Source organism: Balaenoptera acutorostrata, chromosome 1 (assembly GCF_949987535.1).
Source record: "Balaenoptera acutorostrata chromosome 1, mBalAcu1.1, whole genome shotgun sequence".
NCBI classification, from domain to species: Eukaryota; Metazoa; Chordata; class Mammalia; order Artiodactyla; family Balaenopteridae; genus Balaenoptera; species Balaenoptera acutorostrata.
Window position 1 is genome coordinate 157,618,512 of NC_080064.1, and position 15,880 is coordinate 157,634,391.

Sequence of the window (15,880 nt, forward strand, 5' to 3'; positions counted from 1 at the left end):
AGACACCATTCTTTCCTCATCGATCTTTCTAGTATTAAGTTTGGAGGATGGTGGTAAATTAATAAACTTTTAAGAACCCCTCCCCCAGCTTTGAGAATTCAGAAATTTATAGCTTTTGTATAATAAATTAGAGTGAAGACTCTTTTAGACCCATGTTGGACTATGTCTACGTGGCCTGAGAGATGGAGCACGAAGATGACAATAGATGTGCTTTTGGGATACTAAAGTGAACCTGGAGTGTGGACAGAGGCAGTAGCAGAAAAATCGGGGAGACCATAATGTAAACTCAGTTCTAATCAACGGGGTTGTGGGTTTCGGGTCTGAGACACCAAATCACCTTACAAGACGTATGATTAAAAACCCACACTGCCCAGAACAGCCACCTACCCTTAGGGAACCAGACGCAGGTCGATCCTTAGGCGCTGGGTGATGACGTACCCCTAGACCAGGTGGTGATTGGTTTCTGAAGAGGGGAGTTGGCCGCCAGTGCGACGCGGAGCCCTGTCCTAAGCCTCGCGAGAGCTGCGGTCCCGGAGCGGGATGGCCGCGGAGCCGGGCAGAGTTCGCCCTTGGCTCCTGCTTCCCAGTCTCTGGCCCGAAACATGGCCCGGGGTCCTGGCCCGCTAACCCGGCCTCGCCCCGACACAGTCGCCATGCCCAAGAGAGGAAAGCGACTCAAGTTCCGGGCCCAAGACGCCTGCTCTGGGCGAGGTGGGCAAGGGCGGGGGCGTTGAAAGGCTTGGGGCTGGAAGCAGGGAGGGGGCTGGACAGCACCGAGGCGAGTGCTCGCCTGCCGGCGACGGGAGGGCGGCTGGACTGGGGACTTGGAGAGAGCAGGAAATCTTGGTGGGGAGGAAGCTGAGGAGAGAAGGCCTCCTCCTTTGAGGTTTGGTGCTGTGTTTCAGTGACCGTGGCGGATTATGCCAACTCGGATCCGGCCGTCGTGAGGTCTGGAAGGGTCAAGAAAGCCGTCGCCAATGCTGTTCAGCAGGAAGGTAGGCTTCCGACGAGTCTTTTCAGACTCAGTGAAGAGAGAACTCGGTGCTTTATTTTCCTGGGATTCTGCCTCAGTGTTTTTCTTGAAATCCTTTAGGCATCTTCCCGTAAACGTGTTTGCTCTCCTCGATGGTTACTCATATATTCAGGGGAGGGGAAGGATTAGCCAAGAGCAGTAGCAGTTTCTGTAGCAGAAATATTTTATTTCTGTCTTACCGTAAAAAACAAACAAACAAACAACAAACAAAAACCCTTTGCATACTCTTCTGTGGTTTCCACTGCTTTCTTCCTGGTTATTAATCTTATTCCTGTTGTTCACATATATTCTCTACTTAACTGTGCTGTTTGCTTCTTTGTGTAATAACCTTGAAGTATTCTTTTCCTTTTCTCATGCTTCTCTTACTTTCAAGCTTCTTACTCAGGGGTCCTTGAAACTTGTCTTTTCGTGATATGTACTGTCTCCAGCCCAGGAATAAGGTTAAATTGGGTTTAATTCCTCTCAAACACTGCTCCTCAGAATTTATGCAAATGAAAATAGCGTTCACCTTTTGCTTTTACCCTGAAGGGTTTATAGTGGAGAATAATTCAATCCCTTTTTCTTCAGGTCTGAAGCAGTTTCTGCAACTTTGGAGTCAGTTTGCTCATTACTTTCCAATTTTTTGTGTTTAAAATGCTATTTTTTTTTTTCTAAGATTCTCAGCTTCCTTTAGCAGACTCTCACACTGCTTTTGCTTTTTTTTTCTTTTCCTTATGGATGCTGATATCCTGCCTAAGCCATGGTACTCTGCCATCTCATTCTCTTCTTATTTTCTTCTAGTAAAATCTCTTTGTGGCTTGGAAGCCTCCCAGGTTCCTGCAGTAGAAGCTCTTTCTGGGGCTGGTGAGCCCTGTGACATCATCGACAGCAGTGATGAGATTGATGCCCAGGAAGAAAGCATCCATGAGAGAACTGCCTCCAGAAAAAAGAAAAGCAAGAGGCACAAAGGTACAGGGCTCGCTCTCTTTTGGATTATTAGTCCTATCTGTGGTGATAACTTGAAGCTGTCACTTTCTCAGTAGCACAAGAGGTGATACCAGTGGAGAACCAGAGTTTGGATCTTTGTAGTGGGACAGGACTTTAATATACCAGGGCTTTCTACTTATATCTGAAGTTGAGAGGAAAGGAGATTGGTAACAGTAGTAGCCATTCATTGAGAACATATCATTATCAGGTAAAATCCATGTCGCAACAGGAAAACAAAAAGCCTTTGCATTTCTGGATTTCTGAATGTGTAAGGAAGCAGAGTTGTGACAAAAATGTTCTCTCTTCCAAATATGTGGATTGTATGTAACCAATTTCATTTCAGCTAAAGTTAGATTATTATCGTGGACTCTTAAGTGCTCTGTAATTGTTAATACCTGCTTTATGTCTAGTAGGTACTGTAGGAAATAGAAAAATGTGTGATATTTATGTATTAGTGGCAATAAAACTTACACAAATGAAACAAAGAAAGGTAAACTAGTGGTATACAGTGTGCCAACCCATCATTCACTGGTTTGCTCTGACTTAAGGAATCAGACTCTTGGGGTAGAGCCCAGAATTCTTAAAGCTAAAGTGGTTCTGATGATCAGCTAGAGTTAGGAGGAAACTAATATAATAAATGATATGTGTATTTTTGGTGTCAGATCTTTGAGAACTTTCACTTATACTTGAGAATCAGATGACAGACTCTTGCATATGTTAAAATATATTGAAATAATCAATAAATTAATGAATCAATGAACTGACTTTGCTTTGAAGTTATACCAATTATTGTCAGTGATACTGCTCTTTTCCGGAACCAAGAATGTTAATAGACATTCCTCACACTTCTTTGTTCCTTAATTTCTTGCTTTAAATCCCTACTCATCATCACCATTGTATTAGATATTTCTCTTGATTTTCCTTTTTGGTTTTGAGCACATTCCACAGAAGAGCTTACAGACTTTTAAATCATGTTTATTGAGATAAAATTCATCCCTTTAAAGTGTACAATGCAGTAGTTTTAGTATGTTCTCAGAGTTGTGTAGCCATCAACATGATCTAAGTTTAGAACATTTCTATCAACTCAAATCGATTAGTATCATTCCTCATTCCCTCCCAGAACTCTCTCCCACCCATCCCTTCCCCCAGGCAACCACCAATCTACTTTCTGTCCTTATAGATTTGCCTATTCCGGGCATTTCATATAAACGAAATCATATAATATGTCGTCTTTTGCGTCTGGCTTCTTTGACTTAGCATAATGTTTTCAAGGTTCATCCATATTGTAGTTATATCAGTACTTTATTCCTTTTTATTGCTTTTTATTTGACTATCATAAATAATGCTACTATGAACACTCATGGACAAGTTTTTGTGTGAACATATATTTTCATTTCTGTCCAGTAGGAGTGAAATTGCTGGATCACATGGTAACTATGTTTAACTTTTTGAGGAACTGCCAAGTTTTTTATGAAGTTTCCATTTTATATTCCCACCAGCAATGAATGAGAGTTACAGTTTCTCCACATCCTCCTCAACACTTGTTATTGTCTAACTGTTTAAACTATAGGCATTCTAGTTGATGTAAAGTGGTATCTCATGGTTTTGATTTGCATGCTAATGATGTTGAGCATCTTTTATATGCTTATTGGCCTTTCGTATATCTTCTTTGGAGAAATGTCTATTCAAATTCTTCGCTCATTTTTACATTAGGTTATCTTTTTTTTTTTTTAAACATCTTTATTGGAGTATAATTGCTTTACAATGGTGTGTTAGTTTCTGCTTTATAACAAAGTGAATCAGTTATACATATACATATGTTCCCATATCTCTTCCCTCTTGCATCTCCCTCCCTCCCACCCTCCCTATCCCACCCCTCTAGGTGGTCACAAAGCACAGAGCTGATCTCCCTGTGCTATGCGGTTGCTTCCCACTAGCTATCTATTTTACGTTTGGTAGTGTATATATGTCCATGCCACTCTCTCACTTTATTACATCTTACCCTTCCCCCTCCCCATATCCTCAAGACCATTCTCTAGTAGGTCTGTGTCTTTATTCCCGTCTTGCCACTAGGTTCTTCATGACCTTTTTTTTTTTTTCCCTTAGATTCCATATATATGTGTTAGCAAACAAATACAGGTTATCTTTTTATTACTGAGTTGTAAGAATTCTTATGTATTCAGGAGACCAGTCACTTATCAGATACATGATTTGTGGTTTACAAACTCTTAGCTATAATTCATCTTTTACTTCCTTGCTCCACTTTACCCCCATTAGGGTCCTTCATTCTCATCAAACTGGTCTTTTTTTTCCCCCTCTTTTTTCTTTTAGCTTTTTAAAAATGAGACATATACAAAAGAAGAGAGAATAGTGTAATGAATCCAATGTGGCTATTACATAGCTTCGTTTTCAACTCTTGGTCACTTTTGTTTCAGCCACTACCCCCTCATCCCCACCTCAACACACACTCACACACTCACACACACACACACACACCCCATACACACTTGATTATTTTGAAACAATTTCCAGATATTCCGTTTTTATATCTGTAAATATTCTGGTAGTTACCTCCAAAAGATAAATGCTCTTTAAAAAATTATCACATCTAAAAAAGTTATTAATTTTTTTTTAAAGCTACTTTATTATTATTTTTAAAAATTTATTTATTTATTTTTGGCTGTGTCGGGTCTTCGTTGCTGCGCGTGGGCTTTCTCCAGTTGCAGCAAGCGGGGGCTATACTTCATTGAGGTGCACAGGCTTCTCACTGTGGTGGTTTCTCTTGTTGAGGAGCATGGGCTCTAGGCGCGCTGGCTTCAGTAGTTGTGGCACACGGGTTCAGTAGCTGTGGTTTGTAGGCTCTAGAGCACAGGCTCAGTAGTTGTGGCACACGGGCTTAGTTGCTCTACGGCATGTGGGATCTTCCCGGACCAGGGCTCAAACCCGTGTGGCCTGTATTGGCAGGCAGATTCCTAACCACTGTGCCACCAAGGAAGCCCAACAGTAATTTCTTAATATCATCAAAATCTTGTTAGACTTGTCTCTTTATTGCCCTCACATGTGTTTTGTTTTTTTAAATATCCAGGCTTCATGTTAGCTGTTTATTTCACTTGGAATACTTTTCCCCTTAACCTATGAATATCAAATTTTTTGTCCTTCATAACTTATCTCCATGAAGCTTTCCTTTACTGATTCCATTTCCTACGTTTTGAAATTTCTTAATAATTGTGTGTAAAACATTGGCAGTTTTTATAATTACTTAGTTTTGTCCCCAAAGACAGAAAAATTTTAATAGTACTCTGCTTTGTAAAAGTCCTCATGGGTCTCAGTGGAGGAAATTCTGATAGTTGTTTGCCTTCTCTTTTAGAGAGAGATTTAATGTGGGAGAAGGGGGCCCCAAATGTGGTAGGCTGAGCCTTAAATGGTTACTGGAGATTTCAAGAAGCATAAGAACCAGAAAAGACGATGTTGTTTTAGAAGCATTGGTCTCTGCTATGAAGAACCTAATGCAAGAACCTGATTGAGTCATAGAGCTACAGGAAGCAGCTAGAAAAGCAGAGGCAGCTTCAGGGAGGTAGTTGTAGGGGCTTTTTGCTCAGGAAACAGAAAGAAGAAAGCTGTGTTTTAGATAGCTATATAACCAAGTCTCAGTTAAAGTTTACGGTTAGCCCAGATTCTGGTATCTCTGTGGAGTGTGAATTTTTATTTGAACCTGACATGTGTTGTGGACCTCAGGGTCAAGAGAATTAACACTAATGAGGTCTGAAGGAGGAAGAGGTGGGGATACATCATCACAGGGTATCCTTGAATATTGGATGCTTGTGGCCAGAATTGTAGATCAAGCTGACAATGAAACAAGAAGAAACCAGAAGAAAAGAAACATATCTAAGGCAATTACTGAGTAATGAAATTACACTGTAACTTACTTGGTTTTTTAATTTAGTTTGTACTTTGAGGTTTCCTCATACCATCTTAAAATCAGTTTTATTTTTTTTATTTTTTTTATTTTTTTTATTTTTGGCTGTGCTGGGTCTTCGTATCTGTGCGAGGGCTTTCTCCAGTTGCGGCAAGCGGGGGCCACTCTTCATCGCGGTGCGCGGGCCTCTCACTATCGCGGCCTCTCTTGTTGCGGAGCACAGGCTCCAGACGCGCAGGCTCAGTAGCTGTGGCTCACGGGCCTAGTTGCTCCGCGGCATGTGGGATCTTCCCAGACCAGGGCTCGAACCCGTGTTCCCTGCATTGGCAGGCAGACTCTCAACCACTGCGCCACCAGGGAAGCCCCAGTTTTATTTTTTAAATGACTGAATTGAAGAAAATGTTCGGTGGATGGGAACTGCAAGGGAAATCAAGGGCAGAATTTATAGTGAAAAGCTGGACTTTGGAGAAAACTGGGTTCTGTTTACCTTGAATACTTGCAAGGTTCTGTTTTCTTATAGTAAAATGGACACAGTAATATTTTCCTTATTTCCACTGAAAAATTATTATAGTTGAATGATATGATGTATGCAAAGGTACTTTGAAAACTTCAAAATAGTATGTAAATAGTGGTTAAATAAAGGCCTTAAGAACAAGACCTATTCACTTGGGCAACAGGAAACAAAAGTTTTCAGTAGCTAGAATAAGCAGGAAATGATGAGTCTGAGAGGCTTCCTTGGACCTATTTAAACCATTTTCTTAACTGTGCAAGCCCTGGGAGAATTGAAATGATTGGGGATCTTTATATGTGCATATAATAGAAGGTCAAAAGTTATAGTTCTTTTTTCTGTTTCAGAAGATCTGGATGGGGCTGGAGGAGAAGAGTATCCCATGGATATTTGGCTCTTGCTGGCCTCCTATATCCGTCCTGAGGACATTGTGAATTTTTCCCTGATTTGTAAGAATGCCTGGACTGTCACTTGCACTGCTGCCTTTTGGACCAGGTTGTACCGAAGGTGCGACCACAGAGAGCTCACTGTGTTAGCTGCGTTGCTTATTTCTTGTTGTTTTTGATTTGGAGCTACTCCCTGGATGGTGACCTCTTTTCACTTTCTCTACTGCATGCCTGGGCATGAACCTAGCTTTGAATTCCTTGAGCTACTCTTTAATTTAAAATTGATATTATTAATTCATCCGGTAATTGTCTTCCCTATGGTGACCCACTTTTCTTCAGCGGTTTATCTTAGCTAGAATTTTGCAGAAGTTATAGATGCCCATCGGTTTATCTTTGCAACTGGATTTGTTGTTTCTTAGATTTGCTAGTCATCTTGAAGTATCATATAGTCTTTGTAGTTATGCTGCTCTGTGTATAGTTGTAGTGGTGAAGAGGGAGTGAATGATGTGATTAGTAAGAGGGCTAACTTTTGATGCTGGGTTAGAAGTGTAGTGAAGATTATAAACCGTCAGTAAGAATGTGGTGGAAGGGGATGGTGAGGTATCAGGGAGTAGAGAACTTTCTGAGACATGTGACAAGAGAACTTGGTGGATCTTCCCCAGTGCAGATTCTTTTTGAGCAGCTGAAGTATATTGTACTGGTATAAAGTCAGAGACTTGCCCCTTTTTTAAAGTGAAATAGTGAGGATTTAAAATTTTTAAATGAATAGAGAAGTGCAGGATTACAAGGTATATATGATTGGGTTTTGCATAGCAAAGACGCAAAAGTAGCTAAGAAGTGAAGGAGATAGTGATTTGTGTGTGTGTATGTGAGAGCACTAGGGACAAACTAACTACTGGCCAGTGGAATAGTATAGTAAAATTTGTACTGAGCCCAGGAGTCCTAGGAGACTGTCTTAGAGCAGAAGAGAGAGGTCACTTATTGGTAGGAGTAATGTGTCATGTTTTAGGCACTACACGCTGGATGCCTCTCTGCCTTTGCGCCTGCGACCAGAGTCAATGGAGAAGCTGCGCTGTCTCCGGGCATGTGTGATCCGATCTCTGTACCATATGTATGAGCCATTTGCTGCTCGAATCTCCAAGAATCCAGCCATTCCAGAAAGCACTCCTAGCACATTAAAGAATTCCAAAGTAAGTGACAATTAGTGTTGGGGTTTAACAAATGGACTCTTGTATAATGGGCCTGTTATCATGGCTTGTTTCCAGCTTCCTTGATGGGGTGGTCTAGGGCCGTAGGTACCAGGCTGCTAAGGGACTAACGTAAACTTTCAGGGCTCGTGGGTATCTCTTCTCCAAGACATTCCTGCTGTGCTGGGTTGGCTGATGTTATCTTTACCTTAAAGCTTTCTTGTGCTTTTAGCATATTCCTTATTCTCTTTATTTTAATTTATTTTCATGCCTTATACATTGGGCCACTTTAGATGGTTTAGATGGTTTGATGGTTTGGGCTAGGAAGAACACAACTCAAATGGTAGATGTAAACTATAATTCTTAAAAGGTGCTTTAAATCATGATACAAAGATATAAAACAACTTACTAATTTTGTTTTTCTAATGTGACCTTGACATCTGGATTTCCACTTTCTTGTTAACCTTAAAAGATTCTGGTGTAGACTTCTTCAGCATTTGCAAAGTGCCCACTATTGCCAGGCTCAGGGGTGGATTGTTTCAGAGACTATAAGTTACTTCAGGGCATAGACTTTAGCCCTCTAAAATTCTTCCTGTGTTCTAGGCCATTCCTTATATCTTGGGATTTCCCCAGTAGTTTATATTTGTACATTGTATTCAAGGTCCTGGCATTCTTCTGATTTGTAAGTAGGTCTATAAGCCTTTGGTCCATTCTCTCCTTTTTTCTGCCATAATGAAATATCTAGTGAACACACCTTTGCCAAGCTAGACTAGTATAGCATATATGATTATTTAGGCAAGTTGATGTCTCGGCCTTTTTCTCATTCAACTAATACTGTTGTCTAAATTTTGTATCTTGAGTTTGTTAATAATTTTTATTACTCTGTTCCTACCCAAAGTCTGGTGTTCTATAGCACTTCCTATTCTCTTCTGTTTTGTTTTTATGCTTTGGATGTTACATAATGATTCTTTTCCCCTAGTTCAGCTCTAGTGTGATAACATTCTACCTGATACATATTGATTAAAAGGGTACTGTTGATTTCAAGATCATCATGGTTCCCCCCAGGGTTGCAGACTGAGGTGGTCAGGGCCATTGGCTGAGCCAATTTAATGTCACACTAGCTGATGGACTTAGGGCAGGATTAGAATGCTGGGTGAGTAGAATTTCATTCCTTCTCCTTGTAATATGAGTGGACAGTGTATCATTTCACATTTATAGTTTTTCTCCCCCAAAAAACATTTGATCGTATCAGGTGAGGTGGGGATCATCCCAAAGCTAACCATGCTAGGGGTAAATCAATTGTTGGGAGCAGAGCAGCATTGGGCAAACTCCTCATGCTTGACACATCCTCGCGGCTCCAGTGCACAGTGCAAGTGCTACTGCCTAAATCTAAAATACCCATGTCTTCATATTCTTATAATTGTATATTAAGTTTTTTAAGTGGACTAAAAAAGTGACTTTTAAGTGGCTAAAAGTCAAGGTGGTGATAACTAAGGTCTTAATCCAGACAGGAAGACTAGGCCACCTGTCTACTGCTTTTGTGCCTGTTGTTAGAGATCTTCTGAAGAGGATGTGGGACCTGCAGTGGCAGGTGTCCCATGCATGGCCTTGCTAGTATAACCACATCGCATGGCATTCAGGAAGTTGCCAGCATGCCTAAAGGAAGTTGTCCCATGTTCCTGGACTCCACCTTTTCGTATTTGATTCTCCCTCTCTCTCTTTTCAGTAGCATAGCTTGTGTGGGACACTGGAGCCGTTGTGTTGGCAGCAGAAGTGTTTGCCCCTTAAAGCCAAGCCCATTATTTTTGATGGAACAGCAGGACGTACAGGGCATGTCTGAAGGGCAGGACAGCTGGCACGGCGGACGACCCACCCCTTATCCCCTGGGAGGTACTTAACTTCTTGTGTTAACCCTAGCTGTAGCCTGACTTTCCTTGAGGGGCTTACTCTAGACTGAATTCAGCTCACCTCTGTAGTTTCCATACCGGCTGTCTGCTCCCAGAAGGTCCTGAGTGGTTTGCTCCTATTACGTACAGGGCTGGCTGTCTCTGCCTGCCTTATGGCTTTGTTATCATCTTGTCTGGTGGCTACTGGCTGCCCTTATATTTTAATATAGAGGAGTGGCCTGCTGAATCAGATAATGCCCCAGTCTCTAGAGACCATGTTTCTGTCTTTAAAGATGAGAACAGTAGGGGTTGACCTCAATAGCATCTGAGGTTGACTTATATTGGTACCTCTTCTCTTTACTGAATAGTCTTGGGATTGTCTCTTTTCATGTTGCACCAGTGTCAAATTGCAGTGGTGGTGCGGGGGAGGTGGGGGTTTCTATCCGTGCCAAAGTAAAATCTCAGCATTGGGACCGTGGCTGGCTTTAGAGCTAGCAAACAGAAAGGTTATTTTTATTTTCTTACAGTGCTTACTTTTCTGGTGCAGAAAGATTGTTGGGAACAGACAGGAGCCAATGTGGGAATTCAACTTCAAGTTCAAAAAGCAGGTGTGTGCTTTTATCATCTCTTTGTTTTTCAGGTAATATCTTGCTCTAATTTTACTAGACATAAAATTGCCTCATTAAAATCAGATAATACATATTAAAGCATATAATGTCATGAAAAGAAAAGAAAGAACTATTTTATATGAAAGAGGCACAAAGATTCAATAGCTTAATGCAAAGAGTAAACCTTGAGTGGATCCTGGATTAATGAACAAAGAGCAATAAAAGACATTTTTGGTACAATTAAAGAAATTTGAGTATGCTCTGGATATTAGATTATATGAAATTATTGTTAATTTTCTTAGGTGTGATAATGTTACTGAGGTTATATATAAGTGTCTTTATTCATGTTGAATAAGGGTAGAATGCCAGTGTTACTTTCAAATGGCTTTGCCTCCCCCACCCCAAGAGTTCATGTGTTTTTTTTTTTAATATGTGAATATATATAAAATGAGAGCTGAGGTGGAGAGAAAACAAACGTGGCAAAATATCCAATGGTAAAGGGTATACAGGGGTTTATTGCACGGTTTTGTTAACTTTTCTATATATTTGAAGACTTTAAAAGTGGGGAAAAGGGAAAAACTTGTTATAACAATGTACTGAGGTTATTTGACTAAGAATTTTCTTGTTTTTCAAAGCAAATGTATTTGTAAACAACAATAATTCATATGGTTTTATATCTGAGGCAGTTTGGGCAAGCCATGGGGAGAGGGACTGCCAAGAGTCTATTTATAAGAAGAGTAGATACTATTGCACCTTTGTCTCTGCCTTTTTCTTGGACTATACCTGAGATCTTGGCTACAGTGAAGATCTGTTCTGCATGTCTTTACTTCTTGTCCTCAGCAGCCTCATTTCCTCCATCTGTCTCCCCTACTTAGTATCTCACTGAGGTAACACATTACAAATAAAATTATAGTTATCTCTCACTTGATGACAAGTGTGTTCCAGATAAGTTTGTATTTAAAGTAAATCATATTTTTATATTGATTTTTCAAAAACACGGTTCTAGGGACGAATTTTGGCTCTGATCATTTGCTTTTAGTAAGATGTCCACAATCTATGATATCCATTAGATGTTGGTACAAAGTCCACCATAGCACCTTTCTGGGAGGGAACTGAGGAGCAGTCTTCACAGTGTATACAAGCTAAGACCAGAACTGCTGCAGGAAAGTGAATGCTAAGATTTCCTCTAGCTCTGAGAGTTGTGACTCTTGTTTTATGATGCCTGGAATTAGATGGCCACTTCTGCTTCCATCCCTTTTTGTGCAGCAGATGTTCTTTGGAGTCTGACAAGTCACAAGGAATTTGTGATCTCTCAAACATTGGAGAGCCTCTGATAGAGCTATAAGTTTCCATTTCTTGCCAGATGGTAGGAAACACCATCTAAATGAAGCACCCACTGTCACATTTCTCATCCAAATGTGTTTCCATGTCTTTCAAAGGTCAGATTTTCCTTGATCTGTATAGAAACTGATATGTATATTAAAGAGAGAAGAGATAACAGAAAAATGGATCTCAGCAGCTTTAGTTAAGCCATAGCATTTTCATTGGTGGAGTCTTAGAACCATAAACATTTCCTCTAACCCATTAGAGTAATTCTTAATTCTCTTCAGTCCCCTAGATTAAAGAGCAAGTGTATGGGAGGATTGCAGCCTCCCATTCAGTACGAAGATGTTCATACCAACCCAGACCAGGATTGCTGCCTACTGCAGGTCACCACCCTCAATTTCATCTTTATTCCAATTGTCATGGGAATGATATTTACCCTGGTAAGTGGAGACAGGATGTCATCCTCAGCTCTTTCATAGACTCTCACTATACTTCGGGTTTGAAAGAAATTTGTAAATTTAACCATTGAGGAAGAAATCTTTGAAGAATAATTTTAAACAAAATCTGAAAGCAGACTTGTATACTAGGAACAGACATATTTGTGGAGAAGTTAATTATGTCTGAGAATATTTTACTTCTGTTTCCTTCTCTATAGTGAACAGAATGTTTTTGCATCTCCTGTGTGGTGCTCATTAATGTTTGAGAAACATTATCCCGTTAAAGTTAATGATGAAGCTTATACATGAACACTGTATGTCAGGACCTGAGGCATGCATGTGGTATCATAAATGGAATATTAAAATGTAGGGTTACCAGCTCTGTCTTTTGTGTGATGCTCTGACTATTCAAGGTTTAGCTAAGAATTAGATTAGTAAACAACAAATATGCTTCTGGTGTATTTTCCATGTTTTTAACATTTTTAACTGGATTGGCAACTGGAGAGTTCATGTAATTTATCTTCTCTGTATTTTAGGCTTATGTTCAGAGATATGTTTCCCCCTCCACATTGAAAATAGCTTTATTCTTTTTTTAATGGTAAAATAAATAATTCATACTTCATGTGAAGAATTTAAATAATACATAAACACATTGAGACAGTGAAGGTGACTTAGACTTCCGCTATCCTATAACTGCAGTTAACTTTTGGGGAACTGTTCTTTAATGTATCTGTTAATATATATTCAATACATGTATACACCCACTCTCTTAAATAATTTTGTATAATTGAGATTATGTCATATATCTGTTTTTATTGTAGGCACCTCTCATTAAGCCACATTAATGACTTATTTATATACTTATACTCCATATACTTCCTACTCGTAGAATTCTATACAGATTTACATATACATAAACATATTTAGAGATTTTGTGGTTTATTTTCCAAAACAATGTGATCAGATCAGTTTCATGCATCTTGCTTAACTTGCTCAACAATATCTCATCAGAATCCCTTCAAGTCATCTCTTATAGCTCTAATCCAGCTTTTTAAAATTGTCATTAAGGTAGTCTTTGTGCATGTATGCTAATCTGTTCAGCCATTTAAGAGGCTTTCTTTAGCACAGTTTAAATATATGAAGCTAAGAAAAACTTACAAAAATCACCCTTAATTTTTAATATCTTTGCAAAAAAAGATAGTATAGTGCTGTTGGTATAACTAAGAGATTATTTTGTGGCCTAGTTCATGTCAGTTGTCTAGATTGTCTCATTTTAGAGTGAGTCATAGGAAAACAAGGTTGTTTAATTTGAGTACTGAATTTATTTTTCCCTCCCAGTTTACTATCAATGTGAGCACGGACATGCGGCATCATCGAGTGAGACTGGTGTTCCAAGATTCTCCTGTCCATGGAGGTCGGAAATTGCGCAGTGAACAGGGTGTGCAAGTCATCCTGGACCCAGTGCACAGCGTTCGACTTTTTGACTGGTGGCATCCTCAGTATCCATTCTCCCTGAGAGCATAGATACTGCTTCCCATCACTGAGGGCAGCCCTGAGCTAGGCCAGTCCGTTTGTAATCAGATTCCAGTTTGGAAGGGGCAGCTGGATTGTATATCTGGTCAGTAATGCACATGCTCTTCAGGTTTCTGGGGCTCCTGCTAGGGGAAGGAGAAGGATTGAATCAGGAGTAAAAACATTATGATTTATAAACATATTTTAATGTAAAATTTTGCATTTGAAAAGTGAAACCTGGCCCTATTTTCTGTGTTAAACCCCATTTGGTGCTACTGAGTTTGTTGTTCTTTATTCTTTTATCCCAGCCAAAGTGGATGATCTCGCTTTAGGGGAAAATTAAACTCTTAAATCTCCAAACAAGGAAATTTCAGCATTCCCTTATGGATCAGAGTAACCTTAGAGGCCTAAAATTGTTGCTACTGTTGCTTCCAATTTAGCTGCCCCTCAAATTCAAGTGAATATTTCCTCTTCTCCCTTTACCCCTCTCTAGAAATAAAGCAGGTGACAGGGTTTTCATAATCTTATGAGATTGACTTGTGTATCTTTCTTTAAAAATATTTGTCACATAAATATTTTTTTGCCAGTTTTGGATTTTAGGTATTTTTTTTGCATGAAGCTGATAGTAATGATAATGATTTTGTGCTACACTAGGAACTTTTCATAATATCTCTAGTTCTCACAGTGCTGCAAGGTAGGTGATACTATTCCCATTCTCTGGCTGAAAAAGCTGAATCAGTGACTTACCCAAGGCCATACTCTCCAATAAGTGGCAGAGCCAGAATTCTGACCCAGGTCCTTTTGCTGTGCCACAATTAAAAAGGTCAGTCTCATTATTCTTGTGGTAGATGGTGGCACAGGGGAGTAGGCAGAGTGTACATAGATAGAAAGAGTAAAAGGGTGAGTAAAAAGTTGATTGTGGTATACCTTATCCCTAATCAGCCTTAAAGGTATATAAGATTGATGAAAGAATCTTTTAAATATGTGCTTCCAAGTAAAATGTAAAACAAATCAAGACAGTTATTGCAGGAAGGATAGTGATATTTTCATTGAATTGTTAGAAAAGCATTTATTATGAAGGTCATTAAAAAATTGCATTCTCATATTGAAACCAGACTCCTGCACTATAAGAATTTAGTGACTCCTTTGCTCTGCTCTGCCCTGTGCTGCCTATGAGAGCTTGGCCTTTTATCCCTGCAGAAATGCTCATGTTCTCTTGGTGAGAGGACTTGCTTATAGCTTGTGTACTCTGAGAAGAGGATCATGTTTTTGTTTTGTTTCTGCTAACAAGATAAGTTTGCTGCTTGTCTCCTCGCACCTGCCCCCCACCCAAATTAGCTAGGGAGCTGGATATTAGCTAGAGGTGGGTATTACGACCATATTCTTTCAACATGAAGATCTCATGGGGGTAGTTATTATCATGAGCTTGACTGCTAAATTAGTGTGTTGTTTTTTCCTTACCATTCTCCCTACCCCCTGCTATTTAAAGAATATTCTTAGGAAGCATCTGCTTAATACAGCTGCTAACAGCTAACCTTACCCTGCACTGAGGGTGGTACTAAAGCTGTTCACACAGAAAGTGAGCCTGGGTCAGTGAAAACCAGAATTTGGGTAGTTAAATGATAACAAAAAAACCCTGAACAATAAGCACCATCTCTACAATCAGAAGTTGCCTCTTTGAGGCAGGAGGAGAGAAGCACACAGTCCTTAGTTCCCTGAATTAAAGATGCCATGGAGCAGAAGGGAGTTGTCCTGGTGGATTTTGTGTCCCCCATTTAGGAGTTACTTTTAGAAGGGGAGTGAAATAAATTTGGCTTAATAATTGTGTTCTGACTGAACTTCCTAGTTTTTGTATGAAACTCCATGGTATGATGATATTGCCTCAGCTGTTCTTTTAATATAATATTGACAAACACTTGGTAAAGTATGTTATCAAAGGTTATCATGGCTTCAGCCTTCCCTCTGCACTGACTGAGTTGCCTTTTCTAGGATGATTCCTGTTTTATTAGTGAAAGGATATGAAGTGTCTCAGGGATTTCCTTTTGATGAGAACCTGAAACTACCTGGAGAAGAGTTGGAACTTTCTGGACTGCTTTTGTAAAAACTGCTTTGTAC

The 15,880-nt window shown here is 39.8% G+C and overlaps 1 protein-coding gene across 8 annotated transcripts; it reads left to right on the plus strand.

Annotated features, from left to right (window-relative positions):
* Nucleotides 1-495: 495 nt before the first annotated feature.
* On the plus strand, nucleotides 496-14,351 carry TMEM183A (transmembrane protein 183A). 8 transcript variants are annotated; one of them, XR_009005204.1, is made up of 8 exons: nucleotides 496-711; nucleotides 906-995; nucleotides 1,814-1,981; nucleotides 6,771-6,930; nucleotides 7,819-7,999; nucleotides 9,726-9,886; nucleotides 10,410-10,490; nucleotides 12,101-12,137. XR_009005204.1 is itself a non-coding variant. In XM_057527938.1 (8 exons), exons 1-8 carry the CDS (start codon nucleotides 603-605, stop codon nucleotides 13,684-13,686), a joined length of 1,032 nt encoding a protein of 343 aa, XP_057383921.1. In that variant the 5' UTR covers nucleotides 496-602; the 3' UTR covers nucleotides 13,687-14,351. The 8 variants fall into 8 exon arrangements, 5 of the variants coding, with proteins under 5 accessions (XP_057383921.1, XP_057383923.1, XP_057383896.1 ...); XR_009005205.1 differs by having other exon boundaries at nucleotides 10,430-10,490; nucleotides 12,101-12,116; XM_057527938.1 differs by lacking the exon at nucleotides 9,726-9,886 and adding an exon at nucleotides 13,592-14,351 and having other exon boundaries at nucleotides 12,109-12,256.
* Nucleotides 14,352-15,880: the final 1,529 nt, after the last annotated feature.

Excerpts from the sequence above, each read along its gene's own strand:
- TMEM183A (XM_057527913.1), top strand. The coding sequence starts at position 603 with ATGGCCCGGGGTCCTGGCCCGCTAACCCGGCCTCGCCCCGACACAGTC. Across the intron at positions 712-905 it reads AGACGCCTGCTCTGGGCGAG|TGACCGTGGCGGATTATGCC; the intron begins GTGGGCAAGGGC and ends GCTGTGTTTCAG. Across the intron at positions 8,000-10,409 it reads GCACATTAAAGAATTCCAAA|TGCTTACTTTTCTGGTGCAG; the intron begins GTAAGTGACAAT and ends ATTTTCTTACAG.